This window comes from Dipteris shenzhenensis, chromosome 15 (assembly GCF_047967505.1).
Source record: "Dipteris shenzhenensis isolate YYH24624 ecotype China chromosome 15, Dip_SZ_1.0, whole genome shotgun sequence".
In the NCBI taxonomy this organism is placed as follows: domain Eukaryota; kingdom Viridiplantae; phylum Streptophyta; class Polypodiopsida; order Gleicheniales; family Dipteridaceae; genus Dipteris; species Dipteris shenzhenensis.
Window position 1 is genome coordinate 11109458 of NC_141610.1, and position 25897 is coordinate 11135354.

Below are 25897 nucleotides of genomic sequence, written 5' to 3' on the forward strand. Positions count from 1 at the left end.
CAAATTATGTGGAGAAGAAAGACCAGCTCATTTCAGTCGCGGAATGATATATGAACCAAATTATGCAAGTTATTCCTAAATAGTCTTATTGAATCATATGAGAGGTATCCTTAGCATTAGAATTCATACCATGGCTGATCTCCTTATTCATATTAGAGGTTTCCATAGCTTAGAAGATTTTTTGCTACTATTTGCATGTTAACAATGGAGCAACATGCAATATGTTGACAAATAGCTTAGTCAAGGAATACATTGGGTAAGCGGAGATACCTAAAGGTCAAGGTCAGTGGTTTGGGTTAGGGTACCAATTGCGATGCCCAATGGGCATGTCAATTACTAGACTCCTTTAAAGAGAAATGCCTACTAACACTTCTGAAAAATGAGCCTGCATTGGCTGCAAAGGACTCTGCACCACAAACTCGACAGGTTGAATCATGTGATATGTGAAAAAGCACTAGTATTACCAACAACAGGTGGGTAATGAGTGTCTTTTATGCTACCTGTCTGCAAATGGATTAGTACAAATTAGTGGCTAATGCTAGATTAGTGATGGAGCCCTAGTATGATTTGTATAGGATAAAGTTATCTATGGTAGGATGTATGGTACTCTAATCTCCCTCCCAGGTCTTCACTCACTCAGTTGCTGAAGCTTGTGTTATCGTGCTTCCACAAACTATTGACACTCAAGTCCTTAGTGAATTGAATGAAAAGAATAACTAAGGCTGACATCTGTGGCCAGGCTCTGATGATCAAATGTCCAATGAAAATCAAACTATCATATCAGATACATTCTACGAGCCAAATGCTGAGCCTCCTTCAGCATCATGAGGAGGGTAACATGTGAGAAACTCCAAGAATGGTCATATTCTATAGCTGTGACTAAGCATTTAATCCTCCCCTCAAGCTGCAAGCATACAAATTCCTGCATAATGATCAAGGGTTTGGGGTACAAGACAGGAGGAGAGGGACTTACCTGTTAGTACTTTTTTTTTTGGGCAAAAAAGAGACTTCTATTAAGTAAGAAAGAAACTCGCTAGAGCAAGCTCTGAGCGGAAATGCAACATCATGAAATCATGAGGATAAATAAAACCCATTCAAAGTGAGGTGGAAAACAACCAAGGCTGAGGCTGAAAGTGCCACCTCAACCCTGTAGGAGTCTCAGATACCTGTTAGTACTTTAGCTCCAAGGTGTCAGCAAAATATTCCAAAAAAAGAGGCAAGGATACAATTGCACCACGAACAATTGAAGATCGCTTACAACATGATGCCCTTCTTTATTGAAGGATATCCGCATCATGTCGCTGATACAAAAAGTATCTGATCATTTGCAAAGCATAGTAGATAGCATTTCCATGAAGGATGAGATGAAAATGGTAAATTATGGAGGAAATAGTGCTCTCTCGAATGTTAATAAAAGTTGCATGTACGCAAATCAACCTACTAGTATTGGATGAATTCTATGGGCAGTTCTCATTTTAAAGCACCACGTGCTGTTTCTTGTTTTTTGGAATTAGAGTGTTGGGAAACTTCTGCGATCATCTTTATCCACCATACTGTATGTTTAAAGTAATGCAGCTTAGAACGGTATAATGGAGTGTAGGAGAAAAAATAACTGGACCAAAAGAAAAGCTCAACAAGGATAGCAAAAAGAGCGTGAAATCCTACACTTACATTATTGATTCTATTACATGCATCCCATTTGGTTTGCCTCTTATGTTAGCAATCATATAGTTCTCAGTAATTATTGTGACAGCAGCTATTGACATTTGAAAACTTGTTGTCAGATACAAAACAAAAGATCCAGTTTTACTATGAGATGACCTGAGGCGTTGATGCTGACACTGGATGTGCATCCTGCTTTGTGTGCTCTATTTATTCAAAAGTACAGCAAGACTGAACAATGAATAATGCCTTTTTACTAAACCTGGTCAACAACACAAGAATGAATATGAATCTGCTTCTTTAAAAATTTGTTAGGATTCAAGAATATTACAATGTTGAATGAACTCATTTGAGTAGTCGACATAATTTGTCCAGAACGGTTTCAACTCTTGAAATGCAATGTCAAGCCATGGTTTGGCTTGTCCATTGTAATGTATGACTGCTGCCTGTCTAACACTCTCAATGTTAGTCTTCGACTGGTAGCCTAGTCCCAGCATGTGCCACGAGGGATCAATCGGATGAATGTGACCATCAAAAGCAATTAAGGACGGAGGAAGAGTACCCAGCCTCCACAAGGTTAGGTTGGAATTGATATTCTGCAGAAGATGAGAGCATTAGGACCTTAGAGAGCCATAACATAATAAATAATTATTTGGACAGTGTAGCATCGTACTTAGAATTCTTTAAACATCAATATATCCAGATCCAACCTTGTAGCCCTGTTTCATGAAATACAGCCTTGTGTATGGGATTAGGGTAATACAAAAATCATGGGCATACATCAGTCTAAGAATATGTACAAAATCTCAAGATCAACAGTCAAATCAGGATTCAAGCCTGAAGAGAAAACAAACGTGCTGGGAAAGATGAGTCCGAATAGTCATGCCAGACATCCTTACAACCTGAAGGCCACAAAGACCAGTGCTCATCCCATGTTTTGATTTAGCAATGTATAGAGCCAAATCATGTTACTCAAGCATAAACCACCAATGACAATTCTCTGTACAGCGAATCGCTCAGTGCCACAAATGTCTCTCACTTAAAGCCTAGATGTTTCAGAACAGGAATGTATTGAAGCCAATTGTGTATATACGGTATATACATAGACAAATGGTACTTATCTGAATATTTGTGCATATGTATAAGAAAGAATTGTAGTGTCGGCATCAAGGGGATGCAACAGATAGTGAGGAGGGGCTGCAAGAGGGAGAAGAAAGAGTAGGAAGACCAAAAAAAATAATTGAGGTAAACCCCCCCCCCAAAACATAAGGCTAGGGCATGTCAAAGACTATTTAGAGCTGCATCGATGCCCTCTCACCTTGTCGCCTACAGAGAATGAGTCACTGGCTGCCAAAGCTCTCCTCTCTCCCCTGGTGACTCCCATACCTAGCAAGTTATCATACTCATACGAAGTGCTCGTCTGTAAAATATTTAAACCAGGAATGTTTTCTCATTCTCAGTCTACAAGCATTTCCCTCACCTGCCTGCTTGCTCCTTATTTGTGCCCATGTATTCTTGTTCACCACCAGCCTTGCTGTTCTGTTTTCCCTCTCTCTGCCTGTTTGCTGTGTTCTAGCTTCCTAACCAGTGCTTCCTTTCTTCTACATGCTTCTTTATTTTACCTTCAAGCTTCACTGTTTGTTTTTTCAAGAGAAAAGAATCTTCTATTAGAAACTTTGAAAGAACAATACAGATCAGCAATCTACGGGATGCTTGACCAATCAGAAAAGACAGCTGGCTGCTATGCAGCCTGCTTCCCAAGATCCCAGCTCACAGCCTAGAGTATCCCGGAAACAGGTGCTCACAAAGGGGGTGGAGAGCTGTACAATCAACGGATTCCTCAACAATCCATGAGAATGTAAAAGTACCTGCAGGCCATGACTTGCAGAAACATTCCCACCTTTAAGCGGGTCTTCCTAGACCCCTCCATACCCCACTTCCAAGTGGCTCAAGGTATAGATGATATCATCCCATATGTTGATTAGGGTGGCTGCAGGCCAAGTCTGCTGCCTCCCATCACTAAACTGCAGTGTGCTACCCAGATATTCAAGGTAGCAATGCTGGCAACTGTCTTCCAAACTCCGTCCTAGAAAAAACGAAGTTTTTGTCAAGAGGGAGGGACTGAGTCCTGAACGTCCAGCCAAGTGACACTCAATTGATCTGTCCTACAAGCTAGGGAGACCATCTCGATGAGAAAAGAATGCCGCCCCTCTATCAACCAAGCTGCGTCTCGTTTTGGATCTGTCGCATCCTAGTCACAATCCTAAGAGAGCACTGCCAAATCCATTGGAAAGCTCCACAAGCAGTGAACCATCGTCTCAAGATCCCTGGCCTCACAGCAAATGACAAGCCCATCTACCCTCATCTGCTCAAACCACAGTTCTATGGACAACCTCCATGGGCTACCAGCAAGAAGAAATAAGAGATCTTTCTCGAATGGAGGCTAGTCCAAAAGTGGGACCAAAACTTGCTAGGGACCTCACTTGAGCTAGTGCTGCTACTGTGGAGGCATCCAAGCAGGAAAATAAAGGCACCTCTACTCCTATTCTGGAGAACTGACCCAACCAGCGTGGAGAGGTCTGGGGTCCTACCCAACCCCTCTCGCCGTGCCTCCGAGATGGCCTCCTTGATCTCTTGAATGTTGCTACTAGCTCCTCTCAAGTGGGCAAGCGCTCTCAGCCTCTCCTAGGGCTCCTTGGAGAGCTGACTCCAGGCCCTCTTGCTACACCATGCTCCCATTGTTTCAACCAATGTGCATGCACTGTCCCAGCATACGTCCCTCTTGATCATAGACGTCCAGATGCAATGAGGGTTTGCATCATCAGCAAACTCTCTAGGCTCTTAGATGAGACCTCCACAAATATGGTTGCATCATCTTTAAACTCCGAGTCCAACAACTTCTGCCAATCGAGAGGTGCTTCCCCACTAGACCAACCACCTATCTTGATCATTCTCCAGCGTGGAGGGGTCTGCAGTCTTACCCAAGGCCTCCTCCACCTCTTGAATCTTGCACTAGCTCCTCTCAAGTGGGCAAGCGCTCTCACCCTCTCCTAGGGCTTCTTGGAGAGCTAACTCCAGGCGCTCTTGCCAGACCACGCTCCCATTGTGTCCAACCAATGTGCATGCACTGTCCCAGCACACGATCCTCTTGATCACAAACGTCCAGATGCCAAATGAGGAGTTGCATCATCAGCAAACTCTCTAGTCTCCCAGATGAGCCCTCCACAAATAGGGTTGCGCCATCTGCAAACTCTTGAGTCCAACAACTTCTGCCGGCACATCCCCAGTAGACCAAATGCCCATTTTGATCATTCCAGACCAGCAACATGTCAGTTGGTCCTCTAAACAGGTTGACCTGGCTGTCAAAAGGGGCCGACCCTCAGGTCGGTGTACCCCTACCCACAGACCGGGTAATGGAGCCTGGTAATCCAACCAAGTAAGTTGGCTCTACTGCCCAGGGGGTGGTTGCCCCCCACACTGGCCCAAACTAGGCGCAGCCTAGGGACAGCTATTGCGGCAGCAAAACAGGTTCTATGGGACCCTGAAGAGTGCTGTGCTGTTCCGTTCCATCACCTGCATGATAACAGTACTCTGGCGCAGCCTCCGAGTACATGGAACAGGCTGGAACCTCCAGGAAATCATGGTACACAGGTACACAGCCATTCCCCCCACAACAAAGGCCCTCACTCAGCTACAGACAGGAGATGCTAGCTCTAACACCCACTCTCAGCTCTTGGATGTAGCATCATCTCCAAGAAGTTGTGTGTGCCGCTGGAGCACATGTCAGAAATCCATCATGTGAAGCACCATTGCTGAAGACTGTTGTAGAGCAGGTACTTGTCGGAAGAAGTCCTCCTCTTAGCATGAACCATCCCAGCACTCTCACTGGAATCCAAAATTGCAAGCTCCCAAGGCAACGGGTACATGACAAACTCCTCTTGTCTGGTCCTTTACGGATATCGCAATCCAACTGATACTGCCATCGCTGCAAGATCTGCTTTCCTGCATGGTCACTGCATCACTGAACTATAAGCCCCCTTTGAGGTCCAATCTAGTAGACTGACACCAAATCAGTGAACCAATGTGCTCCAGAAACAACAAGGCATCCAACTGCTCACTAGGATCAAAAACTGTCGCATCTAGGATCCCACACTGGCAATCATCCGACCCATCCGGATTTCTAGCAGCTCATCATACAATCACTGCAGTAGTAGAACAACAGGGAACCCCTTCTAGGTCTGCCAGGTCATAACGTCCAAACAAATACAGTGGTATGTATATGGCAACTGAGTCAGTGGAAAAATACTCCTGTGGCTCGAGGTCCTGGCTGGAAGCCTCCCTTGAACAAAACTCCTATAGCACTTCACCGTACGACAGGTACTGTATAAACACACAAGCAAGCAATCCTCTATCTGGAACCAAAATGCCTGCTGGCAACACCACCTGCCTTGTGCTACTAGAAGGCAGGAACAATCGTGGTGACAGCTGCGGAATCTAATTCAACCTTCTCTATCGACTCACTACTCCTCTCACTTTTTCTCTGACACTGCTCACCAGTAGTAACCTTTCTCGCCTCGAAACGTGAGAAACGTTTCTTTCCCAAAGAAATGCGTTCTGTTGTGACTATGCAAGGACGCCACGTGCTCCCATATCCCTTTGGCTACCGTCAAGTGCTTAACATCATCAATAATCTGAGGAGTACAGTCCGAGAAAATGAAAGAGTACACCGAGCTGAGGGTCTGCCCCTTTTGATAGCCAGGTGGGCCTGTTTAGAGGACCGGCTGGGTGGGGGGCTGGGGCTATATACAGGCCCCTTCCACCCCCTTGTATTCACCTCATGTTTTGGAGGTTTTGCCAAGCAGTAGACGGCCTTTTCCTGAGATCCCTTGTAGTCTCTCTTTGTCCCCATTTTGCAGTTCTTGTGGTTGTGGTCTTTGCTATCCTTTGGTGGTTCATTTTCTGTTGCACTCTCACATGGTATCGGAGTCAAAGGTTGGCTAACGACCCGAGACGTGGAGGGCTCTTGGAGCCAGCGAACTGCGTGGAGTTTCGGGCTGGTGTTCGGAGTTGTTTGAAGAGGAGTGTGAGGGGTTGTGGATTGTTCGGGTGTCCAGCAAGGGGTGAAGTGTTTGAAGGGTGTTTTCAGATCGGAGAGGAGGTGTTTCTAGGGACGGGACAGCGAAGGCGCGAAGGTACCATAGGCTGCAAGCCTCTTCATTGTCTTCTCTAGCCCTCTCCTCTCTTCCTCGTTCAATACCCTTTATCTACTTAGTACTTTCTTTCCCATCCACCCTCCCTTCTCAGTTCTACTTTCTCTTTGTTCCGACATGGCTACTGTGTCTGAGATGGGTGACAACAAGATGAAGATTACCGTATTACTCACCTTTCCAGTGGGCCATCAATTAGATGGGTCAATTACGATGTATGGTGAGTCATGATGGAGTCCCTCTTGCAGTCATATGATCTTGCAGGTTCCAAGGCTAGATCCCCTTGCAGCAAACCTAGGGATCCTGGAGCAGGAGGAGGCTGAGACTATAGCTTAGCTTTGGGGCTGGGTCCATGTGAGACCGGGTAAAGGGCCTGGTAGCCTGAACAAGTAGGTCAGGTCTACTGCCCAGGGGGTGGCCTGGTTGGACCCCACGCTGGGCTAGGCTAGGTGCAGCCTAGGGGCAGCTATCACGGCAGCAAAACAGGTCCTACATGACCCTGAACAATGTCATACTGTTCCACTCCATCCCCTGCGTAATGACAGCACCCTGGCGTAGCCAAGTGCCTGGAACAGGCTGGAACCTCCAGGAAAGCATGGCTCGAAATGCATCCAAAAAATATTCCTCCTCTATCTGATCAGAGGGTGAGCACTTTGCAACTTTTTTCATTTTCAGCCATTGCAACAAAATGCTGAAAACAGTTGAACACCTCGGATTTTTCTTTCAAAGGGGTAACCCAAGAAAATTTGGAGAAATCATCAATAAAGGTTACAAAATAACGATGCTTTCCAAAAGAAGGTGTCTACATAGGAACACATAAATCACTCTAACTGGTCCATCCTTTGAATGGCACTCCTGTCCATATTTCCCAATATGCACCGTTAAGATACATGTTTTGGTGGCAGCTCAACATGAGGCATATCCTGCACCATCTGCCAAATTTTACATGCTAAAACCTGCCTCTTGCAAGGCAGATTAACTTTGTCTGGATCCATATGTATGCCTTCCTTAGAGATAATATGGACCAGATACTTGACTTCTTTATAACATAAGTCACAATTAGATTGTTTGGCATGTAACTTACGTTGCCTAAGCAACTCGAAAAGCAACTTCAAGTGCTCCAAATGCTTAGTCTTATTGAACATAAAAACATCATCCAAAAAGACAACTACGTATTTGCTTAGATAGGGTCTAAGCATAATGTTCACTCAAGTCATGAATATAGCAGAAGCATTAGTTAACCCAAAATACATTACTCTAAATTGAAATGACCTTTATGGGTTCTAAGAGCAATTTTCGGTACATCATCAAGATGAATCCTTACTTGATGGTACCCAGAGCATAAATCAATTTAACTTAAGAACTTGGATCCTTGCAACTAAGCTCATCAATGCGAAGCATTGGATACTTATTTTTAATAGTCACCTAATTAAGGATATGACTATGCATAAACACATAGATCCATCTTTAGCAGCCCATGGAGAACAATTGCGCTGAATCTTCCCTTTTCTAAGATACTCTGACAACTGGCGCTCTTGTTCCTCCTCTTCTATGTAAGGTACTTTGGAAACAACAGCAGCTCCTGAGACTAACTCTATCCTATGACCTACTGACTGCTAAGGAGATAAACCATCAAGAGGGTCTTTAGGAAAAACATCAGTGAACTTATACAACAAAAATTTACGGCTAATATATTCTTTGATAGCAGGTTTAGTACTTATTTACCAGCTTAATGTTTCTACTTCACCGGTATAGGGATACAGCATCATGTTCTCAATGTCTTTGCTGCCATCCAAACAACGTATCTCTTCTAGTTATGCGCCCAATCCTACTTCCCCTATAGTGGCTGATTTTCTAGTCAAGTGAAATGATGTTTGGCAGCATGTTCCCAACCCTAAGAAAAGGAATCGCCCCCCTCCTCAACCTCCCCCTTCCCATCCAACTCTATCGTCTCCTCCTCAATCTTCCACATCTTACGTTGTTCTCTAGGCTACAACTACCGGCTCAAAGCTTGATGATGAAGAGTTTTGAAAATCTTCAGAAGTTTGCCCATCATAAGGTAACATAAAGGTTGCAATAACTGCCGAAGGGACTGAGATAAAAACTGATGCACTCGTAAGACAAATTTTAGGGGCAAAGGCAATAACTTTTGGAGTCAACATCATGGGCCCAAACACCTCCAAGGCCATGGTAACCATCTAGTACAATAAGGAGAAGCCAAATCCAAAGGTGATATGCCACAATTATGGAAAAGAAGAAAACATTGCAAGAGATTGTATGCCGAAACCACAAAGGAATTGGCAAGGCGTTAGGCAAAGCAGGAGCATGCCCATGTTGCAAATACACAAGACATCAACCAAGCTCAACAAGGGCAAGTTGTGCTTACATAGCACTCAAGCTATTTTCAATGACCATGGTTATCAACAAGTCGATTGAGGAGGGAGCTCAAGTGGAGGAGAGTTATCCTTACAAATGTCAAGATCTTTTGACATTATTGCATATAAAGATACTCACACAAAAAGAGAATTTAGTATGTTTGGTCAACAGATATTCTAGTTTAAACATTTGGTATATAAACTCAATGGTATTTGTGCGCATGAGATTTAGAAAGGATTAGTTCAAGTCAACCATGCCATTGATTGGGGATATCACTCAATTGGTGACTTCAGGAGGGAGCACGTGAATCTGGTAAATCTTTCCAATGTCCCTCTATATGCCAAAAATTTGCCTTCCGCAACTGCTTCATAATATGGTCTCCCTTCCATAAAAATTGGACTCGACCTTAAGGGGCTGAACTGGTGCTCCGATGTCAGCACAGTACTTGCATACCACCTTCCTTGTCCCAAAGAGGAGCCGTATCTCTTGAAGAAGAGAGTGACTCAAAAAAGAGAGAGGATAGTGTTGTGGCCTGTAAAGATCATGGATTTTAGGTGCTACCACTTGGCTAGAGGAGGAAGCATAAATGACAGACAAGAGTGGAGAGGTATGGGGGAAAACTCGCAGGCTATTAAAAAAAGAGAGCCCAGTCTTCAAATAGCTTGGGGCTCTCCGACGTGGGTTTGTGCCCACAAAGGAAGCAACAAGCAAAGCAGGGGAACCACTTTGGAGGTAGGAGGGAGCAGTAAACAGCAAAAGGATACTGGATAATGAGCTATGCAGCTGTTTTTAGTATTTACAGCCCACAAAAGCTTCTGCCATTCGCCCCTAGGTGCGCTGCTTCGGGGGTTTCAGTCACATATTCAGGGCCAAATGTCTCTAGACTTTTTAGACCCTTAAACATTTCTTGGTGACTCTGGTTTACTCATAATTCTATGTGTACACCTCTATTTGTGACAGCACACTTGGCAAATCTGTAGCCTTTCACTTGCTCTCCATGTTGTTTATGTTTATATTTCCTGAAGGGATACACAAGCAATGTTATGGGCTATTGTACAATAGTATTGTGGTACCTCAAGTTTAGCAAACTCGAGTGTCTTGAGACTACTGTTATGTAACAATTGGCCGTATATCACAACCAAACTACAAGCTCAGCCAAGACCACGAATTTGACGAATACAAAATAACAGGGGATGGCACCATAAATAACTGCCCAGCCATTTCTCTGGTTCAGCAAGCTCATCCAAATCTAACACGTGAGAAGTACTTGCATGCTGAATACCAAAGCCCACAATTCCCTAGATGGATCTAGTATGCCACATGTCTACATTTGAGGTCATCTCCTCAATGCATCATTTACCCCTCTCTTGGGATATCATTAAAATCTTTTGCCCCTTGGCACATTTAATGCATTTAGACCCCTTAGCCTTAGATCCACCTAGTCTTGTGCCATGTCCCCCTCACCAAGGACCTTGACCTTGATTCCTTTTTTATCATTTACATGAAGCCCAAACAAATATAATACAAACATTGATCCTTCAAAGGAAAATATCGAGTGACCCTTCCGAGGTCATGTTGCCTCAACTTGAGCGTAACATTCCTTCCCTCTTCAGGCATCAGCGTCCTCGATGATAAAGTCTCGGAACACTCTCCGTAACTGGTATACGGATTCCCAGGTAGCTTATGATAGAGGTAAACCATGCCATGCAACCAACACCGTGGGTATCTTCCGATTGCGTACTTGCATCGTTCCTCGGTCCAAGATTCTTGTTGGTTTGCATGCTGCAATATCCTCTATCTCCTGAAACAAAACAACACCCTCGATTAGTGAGTCACCTGTATGCAAAAATTTCTTTAAGCAAGAAACATGAAACACTGGGTGCACCTTACAACCCTGTGGCAATTCTAATTTAAAGGCCACCTTGCCTATTCTTTTTAGAATTAACCACGGCCCACAATATCGGGGTGATAACTTAGCACACTCTCCTGCAGTCAAAGACTTTGAGTGCAAAGAAACTCTGAGAAAAACTTTTTCTCCTTCCTTAAATTCTCTAACCGATCTGTTTTCATCTGCATATGCCTTAGCTCTATCCATAGCTTGGCGGATGTTAGCTCTCGCAATGCTAGCATCTCCCGCATCTGAACCACAAAGTTCGCGGCACTAGGCATTTTTTTAGGTACTCCAACCCTACTTGGATTTGTTGGTCTATAACCATAGTTCAGCTCAAACGGACTGAACCCTGTAGAGGAATGTTTTTTATCATTGTAGGCAAATTCTAACAGTGGCAACCACTTGTCCCATGTATGTTGCCTCAATGACACATATGCTCTAAGCATATCCTCTAAAATTTGGTTGATTCTTTCCATCTGACCATCCGTTTCTGGATGATCCCCACTACTCATTCCCAACTCAGTCCTTAGTGTCTCAAACACTGCAGTCCAAAAATGACTGGTAAATTTAACATCCTTGTCTGACACTATGGATTTGGGTAATCCATGCAAACGGAATATATGTTTAATAAACAAATCCGCCACTTGCGGGGCACTAACAAACTCTCTAGTTGGAATGAAGTGAGCCATCCTGGTAAGACGATCAACTACCACAAGGATAGAATCATATCCACCTTGTGTCGTAGGCAGACCTACAATAAAGTCCATGGAAATGCTCTCCCACCTACCTAGTGGTATTTCCAAAGGTTATAAAAATCCAGGTGGCTTCACCCGCTCTGCCTTACTTACCTGACATGAAAAACAATGTGTCACATATTCATGAATATGTTTTTTCATTTTCGGCCAAAAGAAATCTCGCTTCACGAGATCATACGTTTTCTCGACTCCTAGATCTCCCGCACATAGGCTATCATGGCATTGTTGAATGACTCTCTGCCTCAGATCATTCTGATTAGGTACTACTACCTTGCCATTTCTTTTCAGCATACCATCTCTTATGGTATATCTTGCATAAGTTTGGCCTTTTCTGGATGCCAAGTCACCATTTTCTCCGGGTTTTAATACATGAACCTTAGGCCAAAGGCTATGAACGAACTTGTCCACTTTTTGAGTTTCTCTTATCTCGATCATTAGAGCACTTTCTAATACCGTGACACTCATATTATGCATAATGCGTGACAACGCATCAGCAACTTTATTATCCTTCCCTCTTCGGTACCGAATCGTCAAGTTAAACTCCTGCATGAGTTCTGCCCACCTAGCTTGGCGGCCTCTCAAGTCAGGTTGTTTACAAAAATGTTTCAGAGTATCATGATCAACATCAACATAAAACTCTGACCCATACAAACAACGTCTCCATGTTTTCATAGCATGGACAACAGCATACAACTCTAATTTATGAGTTGGCCAACTTCGTTGAGAGGGAGAAAGCTTCTTGCTTTCAAAGGCTATTGGCCTTCCCTCTTGGAGAACAACTGCTCCTACCGCAATGCCACTTGCATCGGTTTCAAGAAAAAACGGTTTCTGGGGATCAACTATTTTTAACACCGGTCCTGAGACCACAGATTGTTTTATGGTGTTAAAACTCTCCTGTTGATTCTGTCCCCATATAAAAGGTACTTTATTTGAGGTCAGATCAGTCAAGATCCTAGCCATCGGATACATGTGCTTAATAGTGATATTATTCAATGCTCTGTAATCTATACAGAGGCGAAAAGTATCATCTTTCTTTTTTATAAATATCACTGGCGAAGCAAAAGGTTAGAAACTGGGTTAAAAAAGCCCCAGCTTGAGGTATTCTTCCAGTTGTCTTCGTATCTTCGCTTCTTCGGTAAAACTTAATCTATATGGAGGTCTATTTACAAGTTTTGCCCCCAGGATTAGTTCAATCCTATGATGTACATTCCGCTCTGGAGGTAACCCACAAGGTAACTCATCACTAAAACAATCAGAGAACTCCTCTGCTATTTGATCAGCCAGCTTGACCATCTCTCCATTTTGGGTAACATCAGTGCTAGCCAAAGGACCATCAATCGGCTCTACCGATGCTATACAAAGAAACAAAAACTCTTCAGCTTTTCGAACTTCCATTACGGAAACCAACGGTCCTTGAGGTATATCTTTTTTACCTCGTAAGACATACAGCACATCATTCATCTTGAATTGATAAATGTGATTTTTTCAATATATGGCTGGATTCTTCCTAGAATGCCAAGTCTTACCCAGGGCTATGTCAGCGTAAGCAAGCTTTGTCATTTCAAAATCAAGCTTCTCAGTATAGTCCTGAATTCGAAGTTCCAACTGGGTAACCCGTTGGTCCCATACTTCAATTGAACTTACATATGCCATTCTAACTGTATATGCATAGTCAGATGGGCTAGTCTTTAATTTCAGCCTCTTTACAAGCTTGGAGTTAATTACATTGTGTGTTGACACTGAGTCAAACAACACAATGATTCATGATTGGCTACTTACCCCTTCATCTTAATTAACTCCGTATCGTTAAAGGCTATATATCCCGTTGCTGCGGGCTTTGACAGGACATTATCACGTGCACTAGTTACTAACTTAGCAACAGACACACATAACAAAACAGGTACTAACCTTTGAGAAGATCCCGCTAGCTGAATCTGCATCTATTCTGCTTTGGGACTTCCCTCCATTTCCACGTCGCATTATGAGATCACCATCTCAGCCATCCGACGATCCTTGTTTCGTGGACAATCTTTCCACTCATGAGGCCGAAGGCATCCAAAACACAAGCCTTCTCTCCTCGCTTTTTCTCTTTGCTCTGGGTTCAAAGAAGACTTCGACCAAGCCCGCGCTGCCATTGGTGTTACTTTTCTTTTCATTCCAATGGTGGTACTTGCTTTAGGAGTCTCAACTGGCTTCGCCTGCTTGGCTTGACCACCAGGCTGTGAGGCACTCCCTTTGCTAATCCACTTCTTCTTAAACTCAGTTTTCTTCGGATACTCATATCGAGTCCCAACCTACACAAACCCACTTAGTCTGTTCCCTTTGGCATCTTCATAGTTAAAGGCTATGGCAATTGCTTCATCTAGCGTGTTCGCATACTTAGCCCGAACTTCCATCTTGATCCGATCATTCAATCCAAAGATAAAATATTTTACCTGGATTGACTGAGATAGAGGTTCATAAACTTTCATTACACTTTCTATGAACTTATCAGTGTATTCCACCACTGATAAATTTCTCTGACAAAGCTTTCGATACTGATCCCAAGCTCGGGATGCTTCGTCAAGAGGTAAGAAGTGTTTTCTAAATTCTTTTTTAAACCCCTCCCAAGTAGTGGATGCCACTCCATCTTTCTGTTGTTTTATCCACCACCTATCCACTGCCTCATTAAACATATGGGTGGCCTCGCGGATTTTCTTCATATCATTCCTGATTTCACAAATGGCAAAAGCCTCGTCCCATTTGTGTAACCAGGTCTCTATGATATCAGAACTACAGTCACACATCCGACCAGAATACTTTTCTGACCTATAATTAACAATATTAGGCACCTTAGCCCTCCTAGGCTCGACCGTATGAACACTGGTTTCAGGCTCCATTGGAGATTTACCTTTCTCTTCACGAGATAGTCTAGTAGACATACTATGAACCATTTTCCTGAGCTCGGATTGCCCTACATTTGCTTGTAATTGTTGCACTAAAATCTGTTGCAAGGCATCCTCCAATAATGCAATTCTACCAGATAGTGTATGGCATGCTGGGTGCGATACCTGCAGGGTCGGCCGGACTCCCGACTCTACGGGATCCACCCTAGAAGCTTCTTCTTCTACTTCCATTTAGGTCGATGGGTGTGTGTGTGTGTGTGTGTGTTTTAAATACACACCTGAATTGTATCTACAATCGAAAGTCCAACTGAAACCGGCCTCTAATCACAACTCAGAGGGCAGTGGAACTAAACCTTTAATCACTTCAGCACTTATTTACAGCTCACAAAGCATATATCACAACCATTAACCATTGCATGATCACCATTTGGCATTTACCCATTTGTTCACAAACAAAACCACTGAAAAAGGGATTGGAGGCTAGAATGCCCCTGCTCAACAGACATAGACAAGTGCACCCGATTGGCCCCAAACACCGTGGCGCCCCTTTCGGTATTTCTTTATATTTCACAGTGAAATGATTACAAGTTGCATCTGGGAGACCTTCCCTGCAACTGAGCACGCAGCCCCAATTCACTAAGCCTTCGCAAGGCTTTCAAGCATAGAACACCATCACATAAGTGCACTTAACCCATAGGCTCAACCCAAAGGCATTCTCTTTTCCGAGTGCAATTCCATTGGCTGTCCAGATGCAATCACACTGCACCCCAGCTGCACTCTCTTTGAGTGGTTTCCAAATGGCATTCACAAAGCTTTTCAAAGCTCCAAAATAAAATCAGCAAAGTACCCAACCAAAGAATGACTCATGTAGCACTGCCTGGGCACCTGTGAGCCAAGAAAGAGGCGGCACACGAGGCCAACCAATAGCTTATGGCAAAAAGAAATTGCAGTAGCAAAATCACAACTCACCAAGCCCTGAAGACTCGAACCAAGTCCTCAATCGCCAAGAGGACATAGTAGCCAATGCCCAATTGCATTCTCAGCCAAAGAGGAGTGCAAAGGCATGAAGAGAGAGCATTTACAAGAGCCGACCAGCAAGAATTCCATTGAAAAATGCGAAAAGAAGCACTTCTGTCGCGAAGAAGTGGGAGTTCTTGGGCTCAAAAGAAGCGTGCTTCAGAGAGGAATACATTGAGAAGGTTTTGGAGAAGTTTCATCGCTGGAAAGTCCTCCAAAACTGAGAAAAACCAGTCAACCAGCACGTCGGACCACTCGAAATTCAACAAAAAGCTGTAGCTTTGCAAGAGGAGAGGCCCAGGAGGCGGTAGAAGAAAAAAGGTCCAGAAAAAGCCACTTTTGCAAATTCGACCAGCAAAAGAAGTGCTCAGCTCTGCCCGTTCTACCAAACGCACGGAGGGAAAAGCATATCACTACGAAGGGGAGGCAGAGGGGAAGCCATCGGGCCAAACGGAAGTCGAGGAATCCAAACGGGTGAGGAGTTATGAAGAAAAACGGAATTCAGCTGAAGGAGGCTGAAAAACCAGTCCAAAATCTCAACAAAGGGAGAAGATGAGAGAGAAAACCACACATGTGAAGTTTAGAAGGCCCAAGAAGGTCCAGGAATGGCAAAGGAGCATGTAGAAGGCACTAGAGCCACCTGGAACTCTAGGGGGGCCACTGAAGGTACATGGCCCTTTAGGGGGCCCATTAAAAATGCCACATCATCATTTCCCAACAACCACTCTTTTAATTCCTTGGAATGCCTTTGGGCCTAGGGATTAATTACGCTTATGTGCTAGGCACCATGCTGCGTTTAATTACACATTATTAAGCCCACGCTTGGACTTTTAAAACCAAAGTTGTCACGGTCTTGTAGTACATTAAAGTACCTAGAATTTCACGCCCCCGTGACACCAACTCCCCAAATTACAGCTAACCAGACATATATCAACTGCAAACCAAAACCGCTTTTCCTTATGCTAGGGAAACTCCTGCAATCTCAGAAACCTCAAATCCTTTCCAAATCCGTAAATCCAAAAGCACAATCTCGCTCCCAATCCAGCTCACACACCTTGAAACTTTAGAAATTTAACCACAAAATAAAACAAAGGAAAAAAGGAAATCAAAAGCCCCCTGATATCTCCACGTGATCAACACACGCCAAGGTTCTAGCACCTAGAGTTAATCGTAGATAGGGGGTCTACTCCAGGCCCTTACGTGGAACCACCTGCAGGTTGCAGACTTGCCCCAGGTACATATGGGACAGCTACAGCTGACCCAGCTGATCACAAAGAACCTCCAGCGCACTCCAAGATAGTACAAGCTGATGCGAACCTACCCAGGGGTCCCCAAGGACAGTTGAATTCGAATCAAAAGCAACTGTCATTTCAAGGTCAATCCACATTAGTGGCTACTTATCCATTGCAATTTTCTGAGCTGTATTAATTTCGACTTTCTTTACACCTGCCGTTATTCCCAATGACAGCTCTGTTTTCACATCTAAAGAGGCGACTCTCTCCTTTTTTCCCGTTGGTTGAAGAGTGTTCCTTTTGTTGTGCGTTTATCCCCAATTCCTGCTTTAAGCGCAAGTCAGCATCGCTATTCTCCTTTTTCCATCCAGGAATCCATGTCACGCATAAAACTTGGAAGTTTCCCCCAAGAATAGTTCACAACAAATACACGTAGCTCTGCGGGCTACCAGGCCCAATAGCCGAGCCCACGACTAGCAAAGCCATTTGTACTATCGTAACGCATGAACTTTGCAGAGCAATTGACCCACGATTCGAACGCCAACTAGCCTTGCATTGACTTGGCCTCTTAGATTTCGTAGATGCTGCTTAAACACATGCCCATGCCGGTGACCGGATATCTCAAGGCGAGCCTGTGAGCAATACGTGCACGTAGCAATCCTTTCTGTACCCACTCCGCGTAGCAATTCGCCGTCACGAGGCTTGCCAAGCAAGGACTCACAATTGCACCATTACACAAGCCGCGCGACACCTGTTCAGGTTAGTTCTCAGCGATCTTCAGCTCTCCAATTGAAGTCTTACACAACGACGGCTCCGCATGCCTCATCCACAGAGGAGACCTCCTTTGTTGCTTCCACAACAATGGATGCTTCAACCAAGAGCTCTGAACTCTAAGCGAAACGTCGCTCCAAACTCCCACAGCCTAATGCAACGATTCGACCAAGGCTATCACAACCAAACTACAAGCTCAGCCAAGACCACGAATTTGACGAATACAAAATAACAAGGGATGGCACAATGAATAACCGTCCAGCCATTTCTCTAGTTCAGTAAGCTCATCCAAATCTAACACGTGAGAAGTACCTGCACGCTGAATACCAAAGCCGACAATTCCCTAGATGGATCTAGTATGCCACATGTCTACATTTGAGGTCATCTCCTCAATGCATCATTTACCCCTCTCTTGGGATATCATTAAAATCTTTTGCCCCTTGGCACATTTAATGCATTTAGACCCCTTAGCCTTAGATCCACCTGGTCTTGTGCCATGTCCCCCTCACCATGGACCTTGACCTTGATTCCTTTTTTATCATTTACGTGAAGCCCAAACAAATATAATACAAATATTGATCCTTTAAAGGAAAATGTCGACTGACCCTTCCAAGGTCATGTTGCCTCAACTTGAGCGTAACACCGTAGACCGTCAAGTTCTCATTTGACAAACATATTAGAAGGAGACCAAACATCTAGCTCTGGTTTGTAAGAATCTATTCTCACGGTGGTATCTCTGGCATTGTAAAAGCCAGAATTCATTATAAATCTCCCATGTGCCTTCTCAGCAATTGGAAGCAGGACATGGCTTTAGTTTGAAACACAAAGTTAGATTAGTGAAGACGCACAAACATATCTTCTCCTTCTCCACACCATATCCAAACTCATGCACATACTAAGATTAAAAAACACGATTGCTTTGATGATAAGGACGAAATTAAAAACTGGACTTTGTGGGACATTTTCAGAAGATCAATTTGCACAACGATTGATACCCTTGAGAGCTCAAATTTGGAATGTAAACGCCATAAGATTTGAGCACAAAGGATACTTGAAGGTCACCTGCTTCATCCAGTGGTGGTAGACTTCTGTAATGTCAGAGTTCCTCCAAGCTTCCAAGTCAAAAATATTCATGCCATATGCCCATGCACACTTTTCTGGGTCAAAATTATTTGCAATAATTGGATTCGAGAAGTCAAAATAGGTTCTGAACCTTTTTGACATCACCCACGAGTCATTACCCCGACATGTCTCTACTGCTCCATTAACTTTTCCTTCCATTTCAATATCCCAGAGAGGAGACAGGTCACGTTGTACAACCACATCATCATCCAGGAAAACAACCTTCTTAAGCTCTGAGAAAAGCTGTAAAATCAACAATATTCAGTGGGGAATTTTAGTAAAGTAGGAGTTAGGATGGTTATGAACAAAGTCACACGAAATAACAAAATCCATACCCTGCATTCATCTTATAATGAATATATGCAATTGGACAAGTCTTTCACGTATCTAAATAGAATAACAAATCACATATCCACATGGAATTCAACAACTTGATAAAAATCAGAACATGCAACTGCAAACCAAATGAGAGGCAGAAGGAAAGGCATTCAAGTGATAGCACTAGTCCAACTACAACAATCACAAAGAAAACACATCGATGGCAAAGAAGGGGGCAAATAATGGAAGAAAGATATCGTTATTTAATATGAATTATATTTGCAAGCACATGTAAAATAACAAATCTTGATGTGTCTTCCTCAATGACTGCACTTCTAAATGATTGCAACTGCCGAGTTTCTTGGTCTTCCCGTTGAATTAATCTGCATTCCCGGAGCTCAAAAGAATAGCACTCAACCTCATTGATCGTCAGTGTACATTCCCCTCAACATGTTTGCCCTTGTTGTTGACAAGACTTATCGCTGATCTTGACCTCAACTTGTATATGAGTGTACTTGCCTACTTATTCATGTCATGTAGCCACCAATCTAGTTTTATCAAAGTCCACCCACCCCCTTGCAAGTTCTTTTCTTCAGTTCCCTGCTTCTTGGCTAACCTTCTGTGTCTTGCTGTCCTTCGCCATCTCTACGCTGCTCTTTACCTTCTTTTAAGAATCTATCTTGCAACTTGCCTGCTCATCATCTCCATCACCTCTATTCAGTATTGTAAACTTTTACTGCTTCGCAGCACTGTTTGGGCCTGTTTGTGAGTACCCTTTACCATGTATTTTGTTCCTTCTCTACAAACATCATCCCATCACCCACCATCTGCCTGCCTGTACCTGTTTGTTGCTTCCTCTGTCCCAGGTCATTTTAGTTCTGCCAGCCTCTTCTTTTATTTGGATTTTTGTCTTCGTTCTCATTCTCCAGCTATAGACTCATAAGCTTCTTCTTGTCATTTTTCTGTAAACTCTGGAGTCCATTTAAATCTGCTTGCTTCTTTTCTTCTACCCCAGCACCAAGAAACTCATTTTTTTACAACCTTCTCTTTTTGTACCCTTTCTTCTTTCTCTCTTCTTGCTCACATTCAGACTAATTAATATTTCCACCCCTCATGCCCCCCCCCCCCCCTCCCCTTTTTCTTCAACTTTATTGGACAATCTTTATTTATTTCCAGGCACTTTTTGACTAGTATATTCATCTCTCTCTCTCTCTCTCTCTCTCTCTCTCTCTCTCTCTCTCACACACACACACACACATTCTCATTCTCATTTAGCCCCGGCTGCTGCTGTAGTAGCAGCGGCTGCCTCCAGCACACAAGTGCTCAACAACAGCAGTGCACGAGGGCAGCAGCCGCACCTCCAGCACATAGGCACTCATCAGCAGCTCCATTCGGGTCCTGCACAGCAGCCGCAGCAGGTCCCATCACGGGCACACAGTAAACAGGTTGGGGCAGTTCAGCCCGCCAAGCCCATACTCAGCTTAGTTCCGCCTGTAGATCAGCCACCCTGGCGCAACTTGGGGGTTAGTTACAGCATAGGGGCTTCAATTTTATGCAGGCCAATATGGAGACTCCCAAAATGAATCCTTTGTACTCAGCCATGTAGGCCATTCTATGGGCTATCCATAGGTGCCACTAATTCCTTGGTATGTGCCTTGTAGGCCTAGTTATAGTCAGTTAGGACTATTGGTACAGTTAGTACATGTACCACCTAGGTCAGTTAGGACACTTAGTCCAATAAGGGCATTTAGCCCTAGGGTTTTGTTATGTTGGCTCTCTCTTGAGCCTCCACTCTCAGTTTTGCAGCAATTCATTACAGCATCTCGTTTTTCTCCTTGTCACCTCCATTTTTGAGCTTCCATTGCTTGCCATAGCTAATAGTGGTATCAGAGCGGATCAAGGATCCACCCTCTAGCCATTTCCAGCCACCTGGAGTCCTCCTGGAGCCATTGGGAGCTGTTTAGCAGCCCGTTTCTATGCTGGTCGGTTCATTTCTCAGGTTAACTCAACTTCTGGCACGGGAAATCAGCATTTCGGAGTGTCTTTTGCAGAGAGTCGTGAAGTGGTGCAGAATTTCAAGCTTTTTACTGCATTTATAGCTGAGCCTGTTACGCTCTAGCCGAGGTAGCATGACCTCGAAAGAATCAGTCGACATTTCCCCTAAAGGATCTATGTTTGTAATTATTTGTTTGCGCTTCATGTAAATGATCGGGAGGGAATTAATGTCAAGGTCCTAGGTGAGGGTTGATAGCACCAGACTAGGTGGATCTAAGGCTAAGGGCCTAATGCAAAGAATGTGCCTAGGGGCAAAGGATTTTAATGCATCCCAATAGAGGGGTGAAATGTTGCATTAGGAAGGCCCTATGATGATGACATGTGGCATCTAGATCCATCTAGGGAGATGGGGCTTGTTGAAGCTTGAGAGAGAAGAGAATAGAGATTTTCACGTATGTTTCAATTCGTAACTCTCTGTCTGCTCGTTATGCTTCAGCAAGGATTTGGTTGGGTGGAATAACTCGGTGCTTCTCCCGTGATCTGCAGTAGGAGATTAGAAGTAGTGTCTAACATTTGGTATCAGAGCCCAAGGCTAGGAGTTAGAGAGGGGACAGATTTCGAGCGGTGGTCATCCCGCACTGCCACCACGAAGCTGGACGAACGGGATCGACGCTGATCTACGACGACATTGGAGGGGGCTGCCCCTGATGACGGACAGCAGGCGTGGAGCATAGGTGACGACTCGACTACTTGTAACCTACGACGTGTTCGACGAATCAAGAGAGGGGGATCATGAAATAACCCGAAAGGGTGGCTGTTGGCGCTGCCCGTGGTCTACGGGGGGGGCGTAACAGGAGCTCGTGAATGAGGGAGACCCTTCGACGCACATAGTCCGTGACTGACACCAGATCAACGGAGAGCCCAAGGGAAGGTGCTAGGAGCGTGGAGCGATTCGGCCACTGCTGACCTGCAACGGACGGACGAACGAATAGAGATACGTAGTGAGGGACGCCTTCGATGATTCGACGAAGGTGACGCAGAACAGCGTGGAGCGCTAGTCGACGAACAGCTGCACACGTATTCCGGATTTGGACAGCAAGCACGTAAGCTGTGACTGCAGACTAGTCGCAGGAGCGCAGGGGCTTGAACAGTGCGGCAGACTGTTGGCGGGATCTACATGGAACCAAGAAGGCTGTCACGAAATCGTTGATGACCAGGGAGCTCTCTTTGACCTCCATTAGTTTTGTGTCTTTTTTTTCTCGATTTAGTCGGTTGATGCTCTACTTTCATAGACAGAATCTCCTGAGTGATCAGCCTGCATGAGGCGTTGATGCTGTAGTAGGGACAGATTATGCTTGAGGTTATGCCTATGTGCTACAGTTAGAGTTAGTTTGCAGGAGCTTCCCTAGGATAGGGAAAAGCGCGGTTTGAGATATATGCCTGTGTTAAATGCCTAGTCAGTGTGAATCTGGGATTGCAGGAATTCCCTAGTATAGGGAATTGTGTAAGAGTGCAAGTAGACTGAATTGCGTCAGTTTGTAAATACAGTTTTCTAGCGGTGGTTTTAAAAAAAAAAACAAAAACAAAAAACAAAACAAAACAAAACGCCCATTGAGCTGAATGGAAGCAGAAGAAGGGGCTTCCAGGAGGGACCCTGGTGAGTCAGGAGTCCGGCCGACCTAGCAGGTGTCGCGCCTAGTAGCTCATACCTTATCTGGCAGGATTGCATTGCTGGAGGATACCTTGCAACAGTTGTTAGCGCAGCAACTACAGGCCAATGCAGGGCAGTCTGAACTTAGGAGAGCGATACACAGCCTGAACTTAGGAGAGCGATACTGGAGTCTAGTGTCCATACGGTCGAGCCTAGGAAGGCTAAAGTGCCAAATATTGCTAATTACAGGCCAGAAAAGTATTCTGGTCGGATGAACGACCGTAGCTCCGATGTCATTGAGACCTGGTTACACAAATGGGAAGAGGCGTTCGCCATTTGTGAAATCAGAAATGACATCAAGAAGATCCGTGAGGCCATCCACATGTTTAGTGAGGCAGCGGATCGATGGTGGATTAAGCAACAAAAAGATGGTATAGCATCCACTACCTGGGAGGGGTTTAAAAGAGAGTTCAGGATGCACTTCTTACCCCCTGACAAAGCATCCCGAGCTTGGGATTAATATAGGAACCTTCGTCAGAGAAATTTATCGGTGGCAGAATACACTGATAAGTTTCGAGAGAGTGTAATGAAGGTTGATGAACCCCTACCTCAATCAATCCAAGTGAAAGATTTCATATTTGGATTGAATGATCGAATAAAAATGGAAGTTCGGGCTAAGTACGCGAACACGTTAGATGATGCAATAGCCATAGCCCTGAACTATGAAGATGCCAAGGGCAGCAGGCCAAGTGGGTTTGCACAGGTCGGAACCCACTATGGGTATCCAAAAAAATCTAGGTTTAAGAAGAAATGGACTAGTAGAGGGAGTGGTTCTCAGCCGAGTGGTCAAGCCAAGCAGGCGAAACCGGCTGAAACTCCTAAACCAAGTACCACCATTGAAGTGAAGAGGAAAGTAACCCCAATGGCAGCCCGGGCTTGGTCTAAATCTCCCTTAAACCCAGAACAAAGGGAAAAAGCGAGGAGAGAAGGCTTATGTTTTGGTTGCCTTCAGCCTCATCAGTGGAAGGATTGTCCACGTAACAAAGATCGTCGCATGGCTGACATGGTGATCTCAGAGAATGCGACGTGGAGATGGAGGAAAGTCCCAGAGCGGAAGAGATGCAGATTCAACTAGCTGGATCTTCTCAGAGGTTAGTACCTTGTTTGTTATGTGTGTCTGTTGCTAAGCTAGTGACGAGTGCACCTGATAACATCCTATCTAAGCCCGCAGCAACGGGGTATACAGCCTTTAATGATACGGAGTTAATTAAAATGAAAGGGCTAGTGGCCAATCATGATGTCATTGTGTTGTTTGACTCGGCGTCAACTCACAATGTGATTAACTCCAAGCTCGTGAAGAGGCTGAAATTAAAGACAAGTCCATCTGACTATGCGTATACAGTCAGGATGGCAGATGGAAGTTCAACTGAAGTATGGGACCAAAGGGTTACCCAGTTGGAGCTTCGGATTCAAGACTATGCTGAGAAGCTTGATTTTGAAATGACCAAGCTTGCTCATGCAGATATAGCCCTGGATATGGCGTGGCATTCTAGGAAGAATCCAGCCATTGATTGAAAAAAGCACGTATATCAATTCAAGATGAATGATGTGCTTTGTCTTGCGAGGTGAGAAAGATATACCTTAGGGACCGTTGGTTTCCGTGATGGAAATCCGAAAATCTCAAGAAGAGTTTTTATTTCTTTGCACAGCATCGGTAGAGCCGGTTGATGATTCTTCGGTTAGCACTGATGTTAAGCAAAGTGGTGAGATGGCCAAGCTGGCTAACCTTATAACAGAGGAGTTCTCTGAATGTTTTAGGGATGAACTACCTTATGGGTTACCTCCAGAGCGGAATGTTCAGCATAAGATTGAACTGATTCCAAGGGCAGAACCTATAAATAGATCTCCCTATAGAATGAGTTTTACTGAAGAGACGGAGGTGCGTAGACAATTGGAAGAATACCTCAAGTTGGGGCAGATTCGACCAAGTTTCTCACCTTTTGCTTCGCCAGTGATATTAAAGAAGAAAAAGGATGATACGTTTCGCCTCTGTATAGATTACAGAGCATTGAATAATATCACTGTTAAGCACAGATATCCGATGGCTCAGATTGATGATTTGCTAGATGCATTACATGGAGCCGTGATTTTCAGCAAGATAGATCTTAAGTGTGGCTACCATCAGATCCGGATTAGAGCCGAGGATGTGCATAAAACCGCTTTCAGAAGCAGGTTTGGTCATTATGAGTTTTTGGTAATGCCCTTCGGACTTACCAATGCTCCGGCTACATTCGTCATGCTTATGAACGATTTACTACGTCCGTATATCGGAAAGTTCGTAGTACATTTTATTGACGATATCCTGATATTCAGTAAAAATATTACTGAGCATCGTGAACACTTAAGAGTAGTGTTCAGTACTTTGAGGAAAGCCAGTCTTTATGTAAATAAAAAGAAAACTATACTGTGTATGGTTAGGCTTGAATATTTAGGATTCATAATTACTCCAGAGGGGGTAGAAATGGATCCAAAGAAAGTGGCTGCGATACTAACTTGACCAATCCCTCAGAGTCTGACCGCGTTGCGATCATTCTTGGAATTTGTCCAATTTTATAGGAAGCATATCAAAGGATATTCCGAAATAGTATCGCCATTGACTGATCTGACCTCAGACAAAGTACTTTTTTTATGGGGACAGAATCAACAAGAAAATTTTAACACCATAAAACAAGCTGTGGCCACAGGACCGGTGTTAAAAATAGTTGATCCCCAGAAACCGTTGTTCCTGGAAACCGATGCAAGTGGCATTGCGGTAGGAGCAGTCCTCCTTCAAGAGGGAAGGCCAGTGGCCTTTGAAAGCAAGAAGCTTTCTCCCTCTCAAAGGAATTGGCCAACTCATGAATTAGAGTTGTATGCTGCTATCCATGCTTTGAAAACATGGAGGCATTATTTGTATGGTTCAGAGTTTTATGTGGATGTGGATCATGATACTCTGAAACATTTTTGTAAACAGCC

The 25897-nt window shown here is 44.2% G+C and overlaps 1 protein-coding gene across 1 annotated transcript in view; it reads right to left on the reverse strand.

The window, feature by feature from the left end:
* Nucleotides 1-1943: 1943 nt before the first annotated feature.
* LOC147893352 (putative galacturonosyltransferase 13) overlaps nucleotides 1944-25897 on the reverse strand; it is a 95122-nt gene continuing 71168 nt past the window's right edge. Inside the window, exons 5-6 of the mRNA XM_087385758.1 lie at nucleotides 18859-19161; nucleotides 1944-2258 (exon numbers count right to left, since the gene is read on the reverse strand). Coding sequence (XP_087241884.1) covers nucleotides 1974-2258; nucleotides 18859-19161 — 588 coding nt within the window. The 3' untranslated portion in view covers nucleotides 1944-1973. The remainder of the gene's footprint in view (nucleotides 2259-18858; nucleotides 19162-25897) is intronic.